The following is a 15101-nucleotide window of genomic DNA, read 5'->3' as shown; positions in this document are numbered from 1 at the left end:
CACATTCTGTGGTTGTGTGAGTTACATCTATATGAAACCTGCTGAAAACCAGCACATCACTGACTGACATAGTTTACAGGTACAGACTGGACAAGCGGAAGGACAAAAAATGCAGTTCTCTTAGGAGTTGCAGACTGTCCCCTACTGTCTAATTTCCTGAAAGTGTTTTTATTTCCATGAAACTTAAATATTTCTCTGAGGCCTCTACACATCACTCCGTGCCCATTTTGACAGCACCTATTTGTAGCATCAATTTCTTTAGGAACATTCAAGCTTACTATTTTTATTATTTTGAAATGAGGATGGATTAGGAAAACCATTACCAGAATTACCCTGGAGCAAACAGATCAACTAATTTAAACTAAATTATTTTAATTATGTCTTGTAGCATACATCATATTCTAGGTTGGACAGATACAATTATTTAGATTTTCACTTCTCTAAAGAGATCAAGAGAACATGCACATGAGATGGAAGGCGTGCTGCCTTGATTAGGGATGCCAAAGGCAGTTTAATTTCTGAATTTATTTAATAAATTCTACAATTTAAACAAAAATTCTTATGCTCCATTCTAAAGTATCCTTATATAATTGATTAATAAAGATCTATTAAAACAAACAACAAACATTCACTGAAAAAAATTGACATTGAAAGGGTTTTCTTCATCAGCAGGTGGCAGTAATAAGCCATGTTATTTCAAACTACATTTACTGACAAGTTAAAGCCTCAAGGTTTTTCTGTTTTCACAGGGATTTCAGTACTAATGTTAATAACATTCAGATTAACAAAACCAAACCTCAGTGGCATAACTACTTCCTGTGTGGACTGAAGGGTATTCAGGTAAGCCAAATCCATTTAATTTATGAAACCAACATAGAAATACAACAAGCATTTCTGTTCACCCTCAAAATACTTTCCTGCATTCTACAGCTGTTCTTGACATACAGGTTTTTTACGTTAAAATTTGAAAAGCATGTATGAGTGGGTTTGTTTTAAAAATGAGAAGAGTGGTCTGCAGATATTTTATGACATAAATTACAATAGCAAATAATTGCTTAGTAAAATCATGACCAAACTCATTATCAAAATGGCATTTCTATAGTTTTGAGGTTAAAAAGAACGCTTTCCAATGGAATAATCTAATTAAAATGTGCTTTTAAGAAGGTTAGGAGGCTTGTCTGTCAGGACACAAAGATCACATTTTAGTCCTTTTCTTCCTATGAACACATTTTAAAAATCACTAATTTCCATTAGCATTGGAAAACTACAACTTGTGCACAATAACTGAGCAAAGGCAACTCATGCAGTGGGCAACAGAATGTGTAAAAAGTGAGTAAACAGCATATAGAAAAAAAATCCAGTAAAAACAATTATTTATCTCAATTTTCAGTGTGTGGAATTTGAGAAGGATTTTCAAAATTTACCAAGTTAAAAGTGCAGCTCTGCAGGAAACAGCACACTTACGGTAAAGACCCGAACACTGAACAGACAGACATTTTCCTGTCTGCTCATTTGAGCTTTATTTTCTCCTTTGTGAGCTCATCTGTCTCCAAACTGACCCAAAGAACCAACTACTCATGAAACCAAGTACTAATTGTCAATGTTGTCCAGGGAGCCAGCCTGAACTCCCATTTGAGGCTTGTTATAAATCTCACCTGCTGTTTGCAGGTGATTTGTGGCCCTTTGAGGAAAAAAACATCTCAGCTGATGTCAATCCAGAGATATTTCTGGAAGGGCAGATGGGATGAACAAGGGTGGCTGGGTCAGGAACAGGTCACCACAGCCTGCCCAAATGATGGGTAAACGTGCTTTTTAAAGGATAGGCCATGCAGGTCACCCCCCAGGACAATCCGATAGATGAGGACTGCAGCCAGCCAACAAAACCTGCCACTGGGGTCTTCAAAATACAATGTTTGGAACAACCAGTGCCACAAATAGCTCACAATCCACCATTCCCAGACTCCTGCTCCTGTGTTTAGACCCCAATAAATTATTTAAGTTTGCAGTAACATGAATATTTTCAGTTTTGTTTTGCTCAGTAACACAGACGTTTAAATTGCATTGACTGTAGAGATATAGATTAGGTTTCTTTACAATATATCCTTTCTTATATTAAGACGAGCATGACCAATTGACTTTATTTATTTTGCAGTCTGCTACTGAGGTTTGTTTCCTAAGGAACAAGCTCTCATACTTTAAGGTTAATTTGCAAAGCAGGTTTGCAGACTTTAGCACTGGCAGAAAATAAGCATAAATGTTACAGACTTAAAAACCAGTGAAATACAAGTACTCGGAGGGTCCAGCGGGATAATCTGTTTATATTAAGTTGAACATGCTATCCTTTTGGGACAGAACTATTGCAGAACTTGGCAAAGTCCATTTTCATTTTTTGAAACCGAAGTACGTTTTCTATTTAAACATCGCGTGATAAGCTTGCAAGCCTGATTCATGTTCAAGACAATCCAGAAACTGCGGATCAGTTTCTGGTTACTCAAGCATTTTCTGTTTTTAAACAAGCCTGTGTAGTGTTGTTCATGAAGGGGCATGGGCAGCAATAGTATTTTAGGTATGAATTCCCCTGTATTTGTAGAAAGGGAAACTTAAAATAATTTGAAGTGATGGCAGAAGACATTAAAGGAGGCTCTTTGTGTTTGCTGGTCTCTACCATTGGTATTTCTGGTTGAAGCTGTTTCAGGAAAAATAGTAGAAATCTTTTGAAGGCGGGCATTTCTTTATGGAAAAACTGCTGTTTTCTCTGATTATTGTCATTGTAGCATAGTTTATTGACATATAAATCCGCATCAGAATGTAGCTATTCATATACCACCATATGCATTCAGTGATTTTTTTTAATAAGTACTGCACGTTTATTTCAAACTACCAACAGAGAGAAATTTATGTTAAATAAAAAGACGAAGCAACTAAAAAGTAATTAAAAGACTATGCACATGAGGATTTGAGATTTCTGAATTAAATGTATTATCTGTGATATCTCTCATGTATGTAAAATTTTAAACTTTATTCTAAAAATAGCATGACAAAGGCCATCACCACTGGTACGTCTTTGTGGCTCCTAAAGCACAGTGTCCTTCGAGTACCATCGTGATTTTCTCGGTGTCAGTCCTGTGGCTGCTTCAGGAGATGGAAGCATCTGGCTTTGAATACAGCTGCATGGCTGCTGGTTCCCCAGCAGCAAAATGTGGCTCCCTAATAGCACAAGCCAGCATTAGAAGTGAAGCATAAAGTGGACCTTAAGCTCTTCAAGACGCCTTAAGTGAGGAGCTGTGGAGAAAAGGACACAAGTAAGGTATAAAATGATTGGCAACTTCTGGTAGTGTCACGGCGGCAGCTCAGAGCAGAGCCAGCGCTGCAAACCCACCCACGAAGCTCGGTAAATTCACAGGCGTTTAGCCTATGCTGAATTCTGCTTGGGGTACATTTCTGTCAGCTCATATATGTTTTGTGTACAGGAATTGCAGACATACCTTTGGCTGAAGCCCTACCACTGGCTTTGTTCTTAAGGAAAATGAAAATTTTGCTTTATTTTGGAGATACCAGAAGCAGGTCCTTGGTTCCAGCAACTCAGCAGCAAGATTCTCTTTCTAAGTATCAGATAATTGCAAGCCTGAGCCTGTCTGTACTTGAAACTGAGATTGTTTATTTTTTCATTGTTAGGAACATTTTGGTCTTAATAACCCAACTGGAATGAATTGTCTGCTAGATGGAACCATCCCTCCAAGTTCTGGTCTCTCTAGCTCCAGTGCTTTGGTGTGCTGTGCAGGACTCGTGACACTAAAAGCTAATGGAAAAACCCTCTCTAAGGTAATTTACTGTAAAACACAAGAGTGTCAGCAGTAAAATTCTACTTAAAATTAAATATTGTTAATGCCCGTAAACATTAAAAACACGATACAATTGTTTTTGCAAAGAGTTGCTGGATATAAACTTAAGATATTGCACAATTGAGCAAACATCTTTGGCCAAATTTTGGCAGGATTTGAATTTGGCAAGAAAACAGGCTTACATTAAAGCTGAAAAAAGGCACGTTATTGTAAGCCTGTATTTTGGCCAACTCTCAGGTCCATGCCTGAACCAGATGTGCTATCTGGAGGCCAGGACCGAGGATATATGTGCTGAAGCATGCGGACCACACCCCCGAGGCCTTTACCCTCTCCCCGAATGACTTTTCGTGGCTTTAACAGCAGAGCATCTGTTGGAGGCCTGTGGAACAATTTCTTGATAAATTATATAATCAGCGCAAAGTAGAGGTAAAATTCTTCCATCTGACTCTCCTTATTCTCTTTGTAGTTTTTTTGGAATGAGCGTATTTACAATCCAAAATGTATTCTTCACTTTTTTAAACAAACATTAGTCTAAAAACAACCCCCAAGTATGTGACCTGTTAGCAGTACAACTGTTAGTAGAATTTGGCTCACGTAATACAAATTTCTGGAGGAGTCATTGTCCTTGAAGGTGCCATGTGGGAATGAAGTTCTCTCCAGTAAAAATGTCTGGTTAAGTGAAACTAGGATTTTAAATTAAAACATTGTCAGGAAGAGAAAAGAACAGATCCGAATGTGACTTTATGCATATTTGTGCCTATTGTCTAAGGCAGACATTCCCAAATTGTGGTACAAAGCCAACTTAAAGTGGTACGTGATGATGGCAGCTGTTAACTGTGCTTGTATACAAGCACTTATCCGAGTCATGAGGTAAACAAATCCACACAGAAGGCTTTTGCTGATCAGTTGTGACTTGCTTCTTCATGTAGCTGCTGCAATCTGCTCCGCAGTGAGTGCTCATCCCACACCGCACAGTTCCCAGTGCTCGCTTCAGGAAGGGATGGAGCAGAGCTAAGGCAGAAAGAAGCAGGGTTGGTGAGGCAGGGCGCCTTTTTAATGTGGGAGGATGTGGCTACAGTCACCGTCGCACTGTGTTGGTGTGATGTGTGGTCAAAAGGTAAGTGAGGGATTGGACGCTTAACAGAGGCTCTGGTTTGTGAGGTGAGACGCAGCGCAATGGTAGATAAAAACCAGGAACTGAGGATTCCACTTCGATGAATGACACTTTGCCATAAGAGGGTTGGAGGTGACAGATGTGCTTTTTTATATATGTGTTCCTGGCCTGGCAAAAAGCTTCTGGTTTTTCATAGATGGTCTTATCACAGGTGAGCAGCATCTCTGATGGTGGTAACCAGTGACCCAAGCTTGGGAATTACTGATCAAAATCACTGGAGTGCATGTGTTCAGAAACTGGGTATCTACAAAATCCATAAAACTGAGAGGGGCCAGAAAGCCCAAATTTTACTAGGTTGTAGAAATCCGTACCTGGAAAAGCAGAAGCCAGGTTTTTGTTATTCCAAGAAATACTGCACAGCTTTCTTCAGTGAATAAATGACTGTGTGTGTATCTTGAGCTGAGTTTACACATGGCTTGGGAGTACCGGCCAGCGTTATGCCAGACCTGCTCTAAAGAAAGGCGAAAAACTCCATTTGGCATTTTCATAGAAACTTGTGGAGGAACAGAAGGAAGACAGAGACTCCACTGAGGGTCTTTCCTTCTCCTCATGTGTTCTGTTAAATCAGCCCAAAATCTCTTCTGCTTGCTGGTTGGAAAATGTGCTGAAAGTTAATCTTGTGTCTCAAATATAGCTGGACAAACACAGAAGACCCTATTGCATGTTTTTGTCAGGAAATGCTGTCCGTAGCCAATATTTTGCACTTGTGACGAAAAATGAGCAATTAATGTAGAGATGAGAAATCACTGTATGCAACACAGGAGTAGTTAAGAACTTACCCAAGGTTTTGTGTGCTTGCATAGACCAAGACACATGGTCGTGGTGGTTAAGACGGATGACAGCTCTGAAGACTGATTACTTTTGTCCAGGCTCTAAGTTTTCCTAAATCTTACAGGACAGTAAAAACAAGTTCAGTGTCCTTGGTTAATTTATGATTTAGCCTTAGAAACTTCTTGTATCTAGCTAAATCCAGATTCTCTGCTGTGCTGAATTTATGCTTAGCCTTGCAGAACCGCCTTGTATAAGGCAGAGATAGGCTGAGTATAAATTAGAGCAATCTAGGCATGTGAGCCCTCAGAAGTCTAAAACGTGTTCTGGCCACTTCTTTGCAGCTCCTGATGCCTCCGGTGCTGGTGTCAGTTGGGATCTGTGCAGGATCCAGTAATGCTGGCTGCGTATCAGCTGGGAGCTCCCCCATGGCAGGGAAATTCTTAGCTGACCAGAAACAGGGGCTTTCCACATCTTTTCTACTAGAAAGCAAAGCAGGACCTTGCATTTTTAGGGCTCTGGATATTTATGTGTTTGTTTCATTTTAAGGAAGAAATATCACTTTACCCCTTCTTTTTTTTTCTTTTTTCTCAAATGCTTAAGAGTTGCAAAAGTTGTAAATGCTATTATTTATAACTAACAATATCTGGTCATAGTGGTAATTTTATGAGAAAAGATTGACTTTTTGCCCCTCATTAGTGTGATGGACTTTTCAAAATCTTCATATGATGGTCTGTAGCAGCAGAACATAGACACTTTTGGCTTTGGAATCAGATTTGGCTGAACTGTAGGGCTTCTGTAGCCAAAGTTATGAAAAACTGACCTTTTACTGAGTGGAACATTTATCTGTTTTGTTTCTGTGAAACTATTTTTATGGGAATATTTGAGTTATATGTTTTTTTTTTTTTCCTGATAAATGTACGCTTAAAATAGTAGCTGTAGAGTAAAAGTTGTTGAAATTTAGAGCTTTTATGAGATAACACTTCCAGCATGAAGTTTGGGCCTATGCGATTAAGAGCCAAAAATAACCAAAATGAAAAATATTGTAAAAACATGGCTAGAATTTCATGGTGGCTTACTATAAAAATAGCACTTTTTTGATGTTGAAAACAAGATCAGGAAAAAAAAGCAAGCTCTCGCTAATTACTGCGTGTAGAAGTCTGCAACGGGGCATTGTTTCAGTGTGCATACAATAGGTTTTTTTAAAAACCCATCACACACATACACAATAGTTTAGGGAAAATACCAGTCCAAGACAATTCGGCCAGATGTGCAGTGCTAACCAGTTGCAGCAGTGCAACAGCGTTCAAATAACAAGATGGAAAATTCAGAACGCGATCTTTAAAAAGAGTCCATTTTTCTCCTCCAAACAGGATACCAGTCAAAGGCTGTGTTGGCATCACTCAGAGAACAGCAACGCTCAGTATTAGCTTTTGATTTTAAAGTGATTTTTATTTTACTGTAGCAAAATCAATCTTTTGTACAACTTTTCATCAGGAGAAGATTCTTTTTGTAAAGGAAATAGAATAATGCTCTAAATTGTCCCAGCTTTGTGTTTCATGGTAGGAAGTAATGAGTAGAGAAAATCACTTAGTAACTTTTGAGTTACTAGATTGACTTGAAAGATGTGATGATAGTGTTGCTGTCCAGATGTTAAATCTTGTGGTACTAAGCTCTGTTCAGCCACCCGGACATTTTTTCTGTTGCTCAAAGCTGGGCAGCTGCGCACAAACTTATTGGGAAAAATAGACCCAAAGTGAACAGGATTTATTTAATTTAATGTGAAATGTCGAGCATAGGAAGTTGAATTATATTTGGCTCTGTCTAGACTGAGAAAAATCTCAAGTCAGACAGAATGAGAAATAAAGGACCTAAATCTAATCTGTAATGGCACAGGGTCCATTGGCTTCAATTTTCTGAAACGTTGGCTCAGATCAATTTGAATGTGAGATTTTTGAAACATTCAACATTGTCCTGTACTTAAGCAGTAACAATACCTGGCAATGTCATTGTTTTCAGTGGGAGGATAGGCCAGCTGGAATCCTTTCTACGTTGTTTCTGAAGCCTGTATATAATAAGGAATGGGCTTTAATCGAATACCACTTCCTAACAGTTTTTGTGATGTGCGATAGGGCTTTAATATCTAGCTATCTGGCAAGAAAATCTGTCAGGATTCATATTTAGTGTGACTTTGAAATTAATAACGTGCTGATAATACTGCTTAGGATTATTTTATAATATTGCTGCATCAAAAGTATTTGATAGATGCATGCTCAGGTTATTTATATGAGAAATTCAAATGGCACACACAAAAAATGGTACCTAGATACAGTATTTTAAAGTACTGTTAATACTCAGAAATGTTAAAGTTGCTTTCTCCCTGTGGAGTTAAAACTCAGGGTTCTTTAATTTGTTCCGTTTGACTACGTGTGTTTGTAATCAGGGAAAACAGAGGACTTTGGAGCAGTTGGTAATCAAAGGCTGTGATCTCTCATCAACCAAATTGATAACCTTCTATTTGAGCATGTTAGAGGGCAGACGAAGTCAAGCTGCGATTGCTGTGCTTATGAGGACATCCAGATACTATCTTGACAAATATTTTCCCATTTTGGAAAAAAGTAAGCATAATTACCCTGCAAAATGTATATGAAATTTAGCTAATTGGGATTTTGTATGCAAACTGGAAGCAGATGGTAACTTCAGCAACCTATTCCTAGTCAAGACCTCATATTAAAACCCAGGACATTCCTGCTGGTAAAAATAACCTCAAAATTTGGGCATCATTTTATACCTTAATTAATATAGTGCCTTACATTTCAGAAGCTGTTTTCGTACATATATACATATGTGCAAAATATGCACAGATTGAAAAAAAATCACTATCTAGCTAGACTATAAATATGCCTGGAGTGACAGAGAATGTTTTCTTCTTATTGTAAAATACTCATCTGTAAATGTTTTTACTCCATTTTCAGTCCTGTATGCTTTAGAGTTTCATAGAAAATCTACACTGAATTTGCCATAAAATGCCCAACACTATTTATTGTAAAGGGAAGCAGCAGACTGAGTCTGACTTTTCAGATTAAACTGGCCAAAATGTTAATGAATGTGCATTGGGGAACCACAGAGAGTAAATGTACACACAGGACTTTTGGCTCAACAGATATTTAAACACTCCAGTTACTTACATTTGCATGCTGAAGACTTTTGGAGCACTGAAAATGGGAGTCTTAAAATAACTCATATTAATGACGGTATTTTCTTCACGGAGCTTCCCATCATGAATAATAAAACGGGAAGAAAATTGAGGTTTTTTATTGTGAAGATTAGCTATCACTACTCCTGCATTGTTATATACAGAAAATCGAGCACATTTAGCTTCGGCCAGAATGAACTTCCATAAAACCACTGAGGCAGATACAATCCAATACTATGATTTTATAGAGAAGGTTGCTTTATTTTGGCTGCTGTCATTCTGGATTTGTATATATCAAGTTTCTGGGTAATGTAGGGTGAGCTGTTCCAAAAAAATACTAAGCAACACTAATTCTGTTTTACTAACAAATATTTGCCTGTCTCCTGCTCACTAATTGTCTTACTCTTTTAAGGGGTTTAATCTTACACAAGTTTACTTCTTTAAAGGTCTATGTGAGATTGAAAGGGATTGATCACTGCTATGGAACAGATTGGCAGTGACAGTTATATAGGGACAAATTCTGTCACAGTTTACATACTGTCCAGACCCATTGCAGGAGTGAAAATCAGAGCAGTTGGCCCTTGGCCTCTTTGTGAGCAAAGGGACTATTAAAGGTGAAACTCCCTTATCTGTTCTCACTCAGTTAATTCTTTACGTCTCTATTTTTAGGAAATTTTTATAAGTAAGTGGTAGTGATCATCTGCTCACTTTCATTATTCCTTGGATACCTTTGTGCATTTAGGCCTTCGTGTTCATTATCAATAACGTCAAACTGAGAGAAAATAAAATAAATGATGGGGCAACAGCGACTCAAATGAGCCGTATTGGATGGTACCAGGGTATATATGGCCAAATCTAATACAGTGTTGAATTGAGCCTGGAAACAGTCAGAAAAAAGAATCTTCTAGCAGTTGTTCAACATTTTTGAAAGACCAGAAATACTCAGTTGAAAATCAAACCCTGGATTTTAGGTGTTTCATATTCAAACTAAGTAAGCAAGAAGAGAAAAATACATACTAGTGAAAAGTGTCATTTTACCGAAAGCCCACTTCTTCTCTTAAAAATCCCAAACAAGGTAACATGATGCAGAGCTATTGATAAGTTCTTATTACAAAAAAATCTCTCCATCTAGAGTAACTACACATAAGGCAACTAATAATTAAAAATCACAACCCTTCTTTGTCAGACTAAATTATATCTCCACTAATATGATTTCCCAGATTAGACTTCGTGCATGCTGGATAGGAAATCTTGTGGCTCAAAGATAAAACAGCTTTAAGTGGTAGTAATTTCTGTCTTTGTAACCCAAGATTGACTTGCTCCTTATCAGGGAGAACTTTAAATTGTTTCAAACAAAAAGCAGAGGTAGTTAGTGGAGCTCCTAGATCAAAGGGCAGCCTTGCTCTGCACATGGGGGCCAGTTGCCTGGTAGACAAGCGGGTAAGCGCTGCCTCCTGCAATAGGATACATTCGGAGCAGACTTCAGAATTAAGCTTCAGAAAAAGAACAGCCTGAAAAAATACATTTTGTACATTGTTAGGTTTAGATTTTTCCAAATGCTGCAACTGAAGTTGTCTGAAAACAAAGAGTTTCGGTTTTAAATCATCAAGAGACAGCAGCTTCCTGAAATAGATTATTACTTCACATAAATTTCTGAATGCTTAATTGCTTAGCAGGCGAGCGAGTGAATTGCATGCACTGAGATTCTACTCCTAATGATGTTGCTTTGTATTGTTTTAATGATGGATATTCTCATTTGATATGTTGTATCTTTTCTGTTGTTGGAAATGCTACATGTAATATTTAATGTAACTCACGGATAGCAAACATCTCCCATGGAAGCACAGCCAGCCTGGTGCGTGTACTTGCCAACAGATACAAAAGCACTGGTTGCGTTTGTATGTATCTTATCGGGTCTGGCATTCAAAAGCTGCAATATTTAATGTTTCTTGATCACCAGGGAGACCTCACGGTTTAACTCACCCACCAGCTGCTACTACTGTCATGTTTTGCTCGTCCCTCTCCCGTGCTCAGAGGCTGAACAGATCAATTGTACAAAATAGCTCCAGGTATTGCTAGACTTTAGATATTTAAGTTTCCATCCCAACTTCCCTACTTATTATAGCTCATCCTGACAGACCTCCCAACACTGAGCATAAGGGAAAGGTTTTCTGCAGCCCCGCCACCACAAAGCCGGTTTAAACAAAGGGACTTTGCACTGGGGCGGCTGATGTGGTCACATAGACTCTCCTGTTGACTGTAGCATCAGGACAGTAACCTCGGTAGAAGAGGTGGAATAGTAGTGAGATTGCATTACCATATGGTTATATCAACACTAATTAACACAAATTTTATGTGGTTTATTTGCCACATAAAAGTAGCAAAAGAAATTTTCTCTTAGGTGGTCTTAAGAAAAGCTGTGCTGCTGCCTCTTCCCTTTCTGTCCAACCAAGATAGTTAAACTAGAAAAGATTCAGGGAAAAGCCACATGGGTGATCAAATGGACAGGATGAGGTCCCCAAAAATAAGCTAGAACTCCATGAAAAAAGGCACATGATGGAGGAAGTGATAGAGGTCCATAAAATGACAGATGGATGGAGTGGATAGGAATCAATTGCTCTTTGCCCCTCACATTGTAAGAGCCAGAAGGTATTAAATGAAGTTGGTCGGGTGCATGTTAATAATCAAAGAAAGGAGATATTTCTTTACCTGACAGGCTGTAGAAGTCCTTGTTACTGGATGTTCTACATGTTTTGAATAAGTTAAAAGGGAGGCTGAACAAGTTCATCTATAAGAAATCCATTGTTGGTTTCTAAATGTGCAGAGTTCACATTCAGCTCAGGAAGCTCTTTATCAAAAAATAATGTTCTGGGGAAATACCTGTACTTGCCCTTTGGTCCATATTAAGAGGCCACTTTCAGGTTTGGTTTGACCCACAAAGGCTATTTTTTTGTTAATATATTCTGTATTTTTATTCCAAGCCGAGTCTTTGAATGAATTTTAGCTAGCTGACAGCCCGTTACGTACTCATGAGCATTACGTGCACTTCCATTCTTGGCCAGGTTTTTGGTTTGTTGGGTTTTTTGGTTTTGTTTGTTTTGTTTTGTTTCTTGGGGGGGTGTTATTTTCGGGGGGTGGCGAGATCAAAAGAAACGTCTAATGTTTGAGCTTTACTTGTTTAATTACTACATTAAAGATCTCACTTTACTTGTTTAATAGCATAGACGACAGCTTAGGACTTACTGTCCACAGGAGAGTTATTATTCACAACTGATGAGCTGGTCCAGCCAGCCCAGTTGGAACAACTTTCTGGAACAATAATACAGAAATTCAGAGGGCAGCAGCGTATCATATGGGGATCACAGAACAGTTGGGAGAAGGAAATTTTTGATTCATATGATTAAGTAATTTTGTTCTAGAGTCGTAATGCTACTGGTCAGACCCATTTTTACTTCTATTTTAGTATCTTGTTGTTCCACTTTTCATTACCACCATCTTACAAAGGTGTTAAACCCACCATGCAAAGGTTTCCCTGAGACCATATTCTTTAGAGAAATGAGCCACAATACTGGAATAGGGATGTTTTTGAATTCTCATTTCAGCTTTGTGACTGATTCACATGACTTTGAACAAATCACGCAAATATCAGTGCTGTCTCTAAGCTGAAGATAACAGCAGCCTTATAGGAATGCTTTTAAAGTAAAGTATGTAAAATTCTATGAAGACTTAAATTATGATTTATTAGTGTTTTTGAAATACTGCTTTAGGGATGGAAAAACCATGCTAATGGGTCTTGGGTGCATAGAACTAGTCATGTTTCGTGGTTGGCTCGAAGTGCTCTCTTGTACAGATCAGAATACATGGGATGGAAGCGTAGTCTGTGTGCACATGGGGTTTATTCATTCTGTGTGTTTCTCATGGTGCTTCCTGAAGAACAAACGTCCGCTTTCACCTGGTTCTACAGGAACGCACGTTGGGACTCCTGAGGAACTCAGTAGGGATGACATAGTTTATTTTAGATGTATAACATTTGTGCTTTGGGCCCTACCGAGGAGTGGTGCCCCCTCTGACCTGCCTGCCTGGCAGGTGATGCCGTGGGAAGCCTGGGGGCTGCTCCCCGAAATGTGGCTGTGAGGATGCTGTGAGTTACCGCTCTGCAGGAACTGCAGTGCAGCTGAGAGGAAGAGGTGATGAGTGCCCAGGTATTGTTCAGATATACATTTGAGATGTGGCCAAACTACGCAGTGAAATCTGGGATCTGATCTGAGAAGCTCTGGATTTTTACAGGTGGGACATACCCTACAGAGAAATTTAAATAATGGATGATTCAAACAGTCCCTGCCCTAAAAAAGCTTCCGAGTGTTTCAAGTTGAATCAGAGTGAGGCATTGCTCTGAAATAGGCAAGTTATTTGATTTTATTACATAGTTCTAGCAAATATTTTCCTTAGAGAGATTTTCTATAGAAGCTTAAAGTCAGAGAAGTTGTGTAGCAAAAATGTGGTTTTTGCAGTTTATAGTAATGACGTCACACGCATTTATAGCATTATCATCTAAGAATCCCAAGTAGCAATAACTAATTACAAAGAGAAGATACTCCTATTTTATTGAGGAAATGCAGCTATGATGAATTAAAGGGACTTTCCCTGAATCACAAGTAACTTAATGTGGAGCTAGAAATTGAGCTCAGACCTCCTGACACTGGGTTCACTGTTTCACTCATATGACCATCCTTTTCCAGTATCACATATGTACACAAGGCTCCGCAGTTTAGTCTTCACATTAGTTTCCAATGCTACAATTCAGTTCCTGTGAACTTTGCCCTTTCACTCGTTTTAGCAAAAAGGCAAACATTTGCCCATTTGTCTCAATAGTAAGTAGAAACTGCTTTCTATACAGATGACAATTTCCTCTCCATTCACATGCTTCTCATCCTAGTATTAGAAGGCCAGCCTGTGTCAGCAAGGGCCTGTTTAAATTAGAAACCAAATAATGTTTCAGGGATGCCTTGGGCTGTCTTGTGGAGAGGGTTCTTCTCAACCCTTGCCAGTTACTACTTGGTGGTCCTGCCAATCCTCGCCGAGTTTCAAAACAAAAGTTGCTCAAGCTGGAACAGCGCTGTTAGCCCAGCACACGCAGCTGGACGGCTGGGGAGCTGGGACGGAGCAAGGCCCAGCGCTTTACCAGGCACAATTCACCAGACTGTGTAAAGGGACAGGGGAGTGGCACTGTCTTAATTGTTAACATTCCTCCTCGGCAAGACTTCTCCTGATATTTATTTAATAAGCACAGGCTCATAAAGTCTAAAAGATTTAAGCAATCAAGTGGCAGCTGATGTGTATATGGAGACGACATGCAGCCAGACTAAGTGAAGGGTGAAATGCTTAATTACTGGCTCTACAAAGCTTTATCTAGCAATTGCAGATGAAATACTACCTCAGGCAGCTGTGCCCAGGAGTGGAACATACATTGGGAGTACCTCAGGAGCCGCACTTGGGGCCAGGTTTGCGCAGCACAGCTCCTATTTAAGTGTGCATGACCAGTGTGCTGGCGTGGTCTTTTCAGCCAGCACGGACAAGTTTCTGTTGCTGCCAGTGAGTCATATTAATGACCTCCAGCCTGATGTGTCCTGCCAGGGGCTACCAAAATCAGGGATGTGACATTGCCCTGCTCTCAGAGGGGTGAAAGGCAGGTTCAGCAGAACTGGCTGAAACATGCCAGCATTTCCACATCCCAGCAACAGATGTTTGTAAATAGGCCTGGCTTCACATGTAGAAAGGACTGAGCATCTAGAGACTACTGTGTGTGGAGATCTTTCTGTTCTGTGGAGCTGTGGCTGAGTATTTTAGCATTAAATAGGGAAAAAAGTATCATTACATTCATTAGAATTTGGAGCAGAGACACGTGCTGACTGGATGTTAAGCTTTTATTGGTGGGATGAAGAGGTTTAAGGTTCAAACTGGTAATGGGGCTGCTCAGCGGGGACGTGAGACACAGGAGGAAAAATTAGTTTTGATGAACCTGATCTTCAGCAAAAGTCAGGCACTAGGAGATAGCTTTTGTTGAAAAGAAAGAACAGCAAAATGTGTGATGTTCCTATACGTCCTCAAGAAAAATAAAAGA

General features: G+C 39.2%; 1 protein-coding gene across 2 annotated transcripts in view; it reads left to right on the top strand.

Moving 5' to 3' along the window:
- GALK2 (galactokinase 2) overlaps nucleotides 1–15101 on the top strand; it is a 46416-nt gene that overhangs the window by 6742 nt on the left and 24573 nt on the right. For both annotated transcript variants that reach the window (XM_065847662.2, XM_065847660.2), the window contains exons 4-5: nucleotides 750–840; nucleotides 3676–3822. In XM_065847662.2, the coding sequence (XP_065703734.2) occupies nucleotides 750–840; nucleotides 3676–3822 (238 nt within the window). The remainder of the gene's footprint in view (nucleotides 1–749; nucleotides 841–3675; nucleotides 3823–15101) is intronic.

The sequence above is a fragment of the Patagioenas fasciata genome, chromosome 12 (genome assembly GCF_037038585.1).
Source record: "Patagioenas fasciata isolate bPatFas1 chromosome 12, bPatFas1.hap1, whole genome shotgun sequence".
NCBI classification, from domain to species: domain Eukaryota; kingdom Metazoa; phylum Chordata; class Aves; order Columbiformes; family Columbidae; genus Patagioenas; species Patagioenas fasciata.
The sequence above is the reverse complement of the archived record's forward strand: the minus strand, read 5'-3'. Positions and strand labels throughout refer to the sequence as shown.